The 7,257-nt window shown below is 43.0% G+C and overlaps 1 protein-coding gene across 1 annotated transcript in view; it reads right to left on the reverse strand.

The window, feature by feature from the left end:
• The window catches only part of XRCC5 (X-ray repair cross complementing 5), a 511,073-nt gene extending 504,931 nt beyond the window's left edge, over positions 1-6,142 (reverse strand). Inside the window, exon 1 of the mRNA XM_078679276.1 lies at positions 5,983-6,142. Coding sequence (XP_078535402.1) covers positions 5,983-6,000 — 18 coding nt within the window. The 5' untranslated portion in view covers positions 6,001-6,142. The remainder of the gene's footprint in view (positions 1-5,982) is intronic.
• Between the last annotated feature and the right edge of the window lie 1,115 nt (positions 6,143-7,257).

The raw sequence follows: 7,257 nt of genomic DNA on the forward strand, positions 1-7,257 counted from the left end.
GAGATATTCCCAGACAACAAAGAAGCATTCCAGATTAGCAGCACAACTAACCAGTCCTTTATACAAGAGGTAAACAGTGGCACTTCTTTTCCCGTCCAAGCTGCAAACATATGAAACACACTTCCAGCAAGGACACAAGCTATCAAGTACCACCTATAATTCAATGAGGACCTGCCTTTTTACCTTTTTGACCGTACTGCAATCTCTTCTTCGTTAGTAGTATGTTAATGCTAACAAATAGTTATCTCATGATCACCAGGTTGTTCCTATAGATTTTCTCCACTAAGCTATTGCTAACAAATAGATTAAAATCACGAGCATCGGGATCCCAAACAAAACTCTGCCTCTAAAAATAAATAATAAAAAACTTTCTGCCAGGGAAAGTTATCAAGAGTGCTATAATCATTTAGGTTGTGTTGGACCAGGCCCATTTTGCAGGGTTCCCTCCAAACCTTTTGCCTTCTTCCTCCTATTTCTCGGACCTACTTTTTGTGGCTTTAGGACTCTGAGAACTTTACCACTGATAACCAGTGCTAAAGAGCATGTGCTCGCTCCCCTAAAGCATGGTATGTTTGCTTTACACCTGTTTGGCATATTTAATTTGCTTTAAGTCCCTTGTAAAGTAGTAGCCCATATAGCCAGGGCATGTAAATGTAATGCTACTACTGGGCCTGCAGAACTGCTTAAGCCACCCACAGACGTAGCCTTTCAAACCTGGCTCAGGTTTACCAATGCAGAGCCTGCATGGGCAGTTTACTTCCACATTCACAACTACTTGCCAAGCCTTAAACTCCCCTTTTACTACATATAGATCAGCCCTAATGTAGGTCCTAGGAAGCCTTAGCAGCAGGGTGCTGTGCAAGTAAAAGGTAGGACATGTGCCTTTATTGTGTGGTATGTCCTGGTAATGACAAACAGCCTATTTTGTTTCTCACTACTGTGAGGCCTACTCCTCTCACAGGCTAGCACAGGGAATTCCTTTATATATGTTTAAGTGGTAATTCCTGATCTGAAAGGAGAAGCATTGCCATGTTTGGTACGTTTAGAATGGTAGTGATAAATCCTGCTTACTGGTGTAGGTGGATTTTACAATACTATTTTAGAAATGCCACTTTTATAAGATGGGCATTTCTTTGTGCTTATGGTTCTTTGTGCTTTGCATCCGGACTCCAATCCATGTCTAGGCCTTGATGACAGCTACACTTTCTGCATACTTTCCAGACAGCCACAACACAAGAAGGGTTGGGTGTGACAGGGTTACATCTGCATTCATCTGCATACTGATGGGTCTTCCTCGGCTGGGAGAAGAGCGTTCATTTATTTACATTTGTAAAGGCTGTGTCCTGCCCTCACACAAAGGGCTGATTTACCCCCTACTGATGTCTTGAGCCAGGGCTGGGGTTGAAAGGTAGAACTGTAGACTTGAAAAGGTTCCTTCAAGTCACCCTAGAGAAAGGAAATTTTGAGTATAAGTACAGGGGCTCTGACCCTATGTTTTCAGTGCTCTTTTGGGAACTGGAACCGTACCTCTGTCAGAAGGACTGCTGCGCTTCTCAAATTTGATGCTACTGCCTGGGATGCCTAAAGGACTCATTGGATTGCTTTTATGTTTGCTACCCTGCTGCCAGCTGTTCCCTGACTCTCTTCTATCAAGGCACTACGGTGCTGCCAGGACAGATTGCTATTGGAACTACTGAATGTCTTGTGCTGGTCTGCCGGTCTACTGCTGCCTGCTTGGTGTTCTCCCAAGTGTTCTACTGGGAGTAGTGGCTGCCTTGGCCGTGGAGCTCTGTATCCATCCCTTCTAGTCCTTACGATGCATGGGGAGTGCTTCACTTGCTATTACATCTTGTGCCAAAGACAACAGCGTGCATTTCAGAGATACCAGTGTGTGCAAATGTATCCTCTGACCGTTTGCTGATCTCATCTCTACAGTGGGAGACGCAATGATCAGTGCGGTGAAGAATCCTTATTCAGTGTCACGTGTCAGTTTGTGGCTTCACCACCAGGAACTCCTGAGTGCGGCCCCTCATGTGAGGAGAAGCACGACGAGCAGCATGGAAAGGGCCTTCTGGCGATCAGAGTCACCAAGCAGTCATTGACAACTTCTGCTGCCCAGCGCAGCCCTCCAGCAAAGTTAACAGCCGCTCCAAGTTTATCGCACCATACTTGAAAGAAGCAGCATTTGGCGCAGCCTCCCTACTTAGCCTAAAGCAGGAGGCTGTGCCCCAACCCCACCAGCCTCTGGGAAGGCCACCGCTGGATGAATTAAATTGTGGAGAGCACTCTCCATAGGCTCTACGGCACCACCAGGAGTCCACTGAAGCCTCCCTCAGGGCCCCAACCACAGCGGTGCTTAGCGGGTGAGTCGGGTCTCTGGGGGAGGGAGTGTTCCAGCTGCAAGGCATTGCATTCACGGGTGCCCACCTGTCCGGCAGTGCTTGGGTCTCTGCAACAGCGGTCCGAGAGCCCCGGAGGGCTCCTGACCCGTTGTACTGGAGGGGCACCATTGTCATTTCTTACCTCGTGGGGGACGAATATCCTATCCAGTTTAATAGGAGCATGGGTGCGCCATGCCCTATGATTTCATGATGATGCATGTGTTGGTCTCTGAAACCACGGGCATTACCTGCAATGCGCCTTGCTACAGTGATCAAATAATCGCCATGGGCAATTCATGTTCTTCCTCTGATAAACCGGCTTGACTTACATTACTCATGCAATCCATGACGTTTTTGATCTTGCTTTGCAAAGGATAACGCACACTAAGTAATTCAATTCAATTCAAAAAATCTTTATTTCGGTAAGATTATACCATAAAAGACATTTATGAAAACCATTAGAACATTTCATTAAAAGGTTTAACAGCAAATTGTAAAATCCATAAAAGCATCTTTTGCAAGAAATCCTTAATGCTAAAATCAGGTCTGCACTCAAGACTGCATTTTAAGACATTTCCTTCTGGTAAACCAGAGAGCGCCCAGGTACTTAGCCATGGCAAACACGATATGGTCCGATAAATCAGTTTTTAAGACTCTAAAAGCAACCAAACACTTCTCGAATCCCAGATTCCTGCATAGGGGAACAATCCAGTACCTTCGGATCTCTCGGTAAACTGGGCAGAAAAATAGAATGTGAAGCTCGGTTTCATCCGATGTTCTGCACGCTGGACAAGTGCTGCTAAGTAATTACCTTACATGCATAGTAACTGTGATTCACGTGCTTTCCCCATCAACTGCTGCATCTCATGCCCTGTTATATTGAATGTTGTTTTGATGCTTGCATTGTCAGGATAAGCATGATCACAGGATTTGCATAGTATGCACAGTATTTATGTTTCATGCTGTTTTGGTGTATGCAATTTGCACAATATATACTACATTTTTCTATAATCCTGCGTGGATTCTCTTTTGTGGTGTATGTACTGTTACGGGTTTGTGTTGCGCAAATTGCCTCTGAGGCTTAAGCCTGACTGCTCTCTGCCAAGCTACCAGAGGGTGAGTGCACAGGTTATCTTTGGTGTGTAACTTACTTGCCCCGACTAGAATGGTGGGGTCTGCTTTGCATAGGTGCATACTCTAGCCAATCAGAAACCCCATTTCTAATAGGCTGCATGGTGTAAAAAATCATCATAATTTACTACCACACATGCTTTCCATGCTCGAGAAATTAACCACTCACTTTAATATGTATCTCATAGTACTTAACCCACACTTCTACGCTAACTGGAATGCTAATAGCTCTAATAACAAGCTCCCCATAGCAATAATTTTCCTATCCTAAACCTACTGCTCTACATAACATTCAGCGATGGCACCTGCTCAAACTGGAGGAATTACATTAAGCAAACTATGTCAACTGCTAACATCAAATCACTGCATGACTAAATATTTCTCTACAACTAAAATCACTAATATTGAGTCTCCACAGAATAACATGTTACCGGTCTGCAAAAAGTGCTTCAGTGCCTCGTAAGAGGTATTAAATACAATGTAAAAACCACACAATGTCAATATTGACTTCATGGACTACTATTTTATCACAAATACACTCTTGGATTCCGGTTTTCAGTTAAAAACTATTTGAACCGATATAACGCCTCCAAAAGGAAATATTTTCTGCAGTAAAAACTGGAAAACACTTGATTGTCCTGTTGTGAATGTATCTAGGACCCTATTTAAATATTCCCGATTCATGCCCTTATGTGGTTATAACAAAACATATCCTTATAAAGGCATAACAATCATATCCATATTTAGTCATAGCCAATGCAGTCCAAATACGGCAAGGCTACTCCCATAGACTCCTAGAAAGTATAACGCGTTCTTTAAACAAACCAAGCCTCTAGCAGCCCGGGAATTCCCCCTGCTTTTGTTTTGATTTGAACAAGAACTCCTGGAGTCCAGAAAGAAGTGTAAATAACAACTTTTATTGAAAACGCCTGTCTCTCTATTTCTCTGCACTCCTGGTGAAATTAAGCATGCACGATTGACTGACTGAAATAGCTGTCTATTGTTTTCACACGACTCTGGAGATATACTCCTTATTCTGGGGGGAGCAAAGTTGTCATGTTTATGCGGTTGTCAGAAACTAATCCCTTCTTGTCTAAATCAGGAAAGTTAACTCTTTCCTGTTCATTCGAGAAAGTTTCTAGTGACCTCTGAGCTAGCTGGCATTCATAATTAAGTCTAACATATTCAGTAGAGACCTAGTCGACCTCAGTCCTACGTCTAAACTACCGTTTATGTTATTCCAATGCGCAGAGCCTATTGGGAATATAGGAACTACACTACAGTCCCACACATTTACTTGTTTTGTGCCCACTGATGTCAAAGCGGTTTAGGTGCAGCCTGTAGCTACAAGCAGTTTTCAGTAATGGATGCACCCACTATAACAAACTAAGGCCATGATAAGCCACTTATGCCCTTTTGACCATCTACAAAGTCCGTGGACCTACTACCACTCCCCCTAACCCAATCATGTTGCTTCAGTTCACTGTTGGCTGCAGATTGCTATATAGTGGTTAGAAGGTTCACAGACAAATTATGAGCAGGGCCTCAATCCAGGACAAGAAGCTCCACACTGACTTCAACTCCATCACTGAGCGCGGGATGGAGCTTTTCTTTTTGAAAGCTAAGGTGTTATGATTGTGGCTACAAAGATCACGGTCTCTAAGGATGCGGCAAAATCAATGTTCTTCAATGAACCCAACTGTACCCAACATTCCTGTTCTTCGTTTTACATTTGCCACTTTATCTACTGAGCTGGTAGACATTTTTGCTTAAATTGATCTTTTCCAGATTTTTTCTAATTTCATGAACTTCGTCATTCAAATTCAATTTAATGCCCAATCCGAAGTATAGCCCTCCAGAATATTCATGTTATACATTACAAGCACGGCTGGCTAAAGGAATCACCCAGTAGTTTGAATACTTGCATTTTTTATAATTATGCTTCTTTTCACTTTCAAATTGCCCTTCTTAAGCGTTCTAAAATGATGCAGTGATGATGCATGTGGCGCTAAACGATTTAAAGCACGGTGATTAGGACGCCCTGTGCATAAACCATCTGAGGAATCAACCTGCAGGGCTGACTCGCCCTTTCGTCCTTCTAATGTCGATAAAGTAGTTCTGCAAAGTTTTGCAAATTCGTCTCACAACTCACAATATGTACGGAAGTAATCTGGAAACATAAATTATTTCAGTTACAAATACAGCCCTAATTAGTAAAATCTGCTTTCAGTAAGACCCACATTTCTTTTTACTGGGCACCACAAAAAGCTCCCTGCACTATCTGCCTATAGTGTCACTGTTATTATTCTTATTGGTCCACATGGCCAATACTTCCCCTGTACTGCCCTCTTCCTTGGTCGTCCACATGATGTTAACCCTATAACCCCACATGGAACCAAGTCAGAGCCTCCGATGCCACCTACCGGCACAGTGTGGCTTCCCTCCTTGCCCACACTATCCCTCCCCTCACCTTGGCCGCGCGCGCCATGGTCCAAGATCACGGCTCCCGGTTGCTAAGGCCCGGACAGTTGTTGCACCTTGCCCGCCTCTCTAACCCGCCCGGGCAGATCTTTCAAGTGCAACTTGGTCCCGGCAGCGGAACCACTTCATAAGCTAGTGAGGCAGGCAAGGCATGGAAACAGAAGAAGGACACAAGTGCAGCTTCAAGTACAGGTGGCGGCCATCTTGGTATGGTAGGGAATCACCGCCCCTTACTCTGCTTCTCACTTTGTCAAGTGAATCAGTTATTTGTTTTCAGACTTGCCATAATTGTAAACACGCGTATTAAAAGGTAATCACGCGGTACTTAAAGGACAAGACGTAAACTTAATAGAGAGAGCCATTCTTGAGCCACACGCTCGTGTTATTATCCATAAGCTCCTGATGGCTCTATTTGTATGTCGCATGTAAAGCGACATACAAATAGTTGTTCTTCCTCCACTGGACCTGTTGAAAAAATTTCAATGCAAATAAGATTGAGTTAAGCACCTAAAGCATTACAATAAAGACAAGCAAGAATTTAAAATAAAATCATGAAGGTTTGTCAAGGATTAAGATCATTGCAGAAAGCACAAATGAGTAGGTGTGAATGAATGAATTATCGTATACTAGCATTGTGCTCAGAACAAAGTGCTGGAAAAGAACAAGCGGAACCTGCATACACGCCAACATTTTAGAAGAGGTAAGTGGGAGATAAAAAAAAATACTAATAATCGGGATAATGTATTTACTCTATTGAAGCAGAGTTTATTTCAGGGAGGAGACAGCCAAAATAAAGCCTTTTTTGTTTTTTGCTTCAAAAAACGGGAGTCTCCCGCCTAGGTCGGGTATTTAAGCAGGTATGGGAACTAGTTACAGCATGGGAACCAGTACCAGTTCAGCTCTACATAGCTGCCAATGTTTCAGATTGCTTATTTTGGTGACTTTTTCAAGGTTTCAGTGTACTTGTGAGTGACATTCAACAACCATATGTGTGATACTTTCTTGCGAGCAAAAACAAGCAATGAAGTCCATGGAAGCAGATAAATATCATAAATATAGCCATTTGAGCCTCAAGAAACTCTAAGGTCTTGAAACTGCTGCAATGCACCTTAAATGGAAGAGCACCAATCTAGTGTCCTTGTAAGCAGATCGTACTGTAAAACAATTGTGTAACCATGATATTAAACAATAAACAAGTCTTTCAGAGGCAGTACTTTATTAAAGTTCTGTGCACTTATGCAAACACACATGCAGTTAAATACCC

This window comes from Lissotriton helveticus, chromosome 3_1 (genome assembly GCF_964261635.1).
Source record: "Lissotriton helveticus chromosome 3_1, aLisHel1.1, whole genome shotgun sequence".
In the NCBI taxonomy this organism is placed as follows: domain Eukaryota; kingdom Metazoa; phylum Chordata; class Amphibia; order Caudata; family Salamandridae; genus Lissotriton; species Lissotriton helveticus.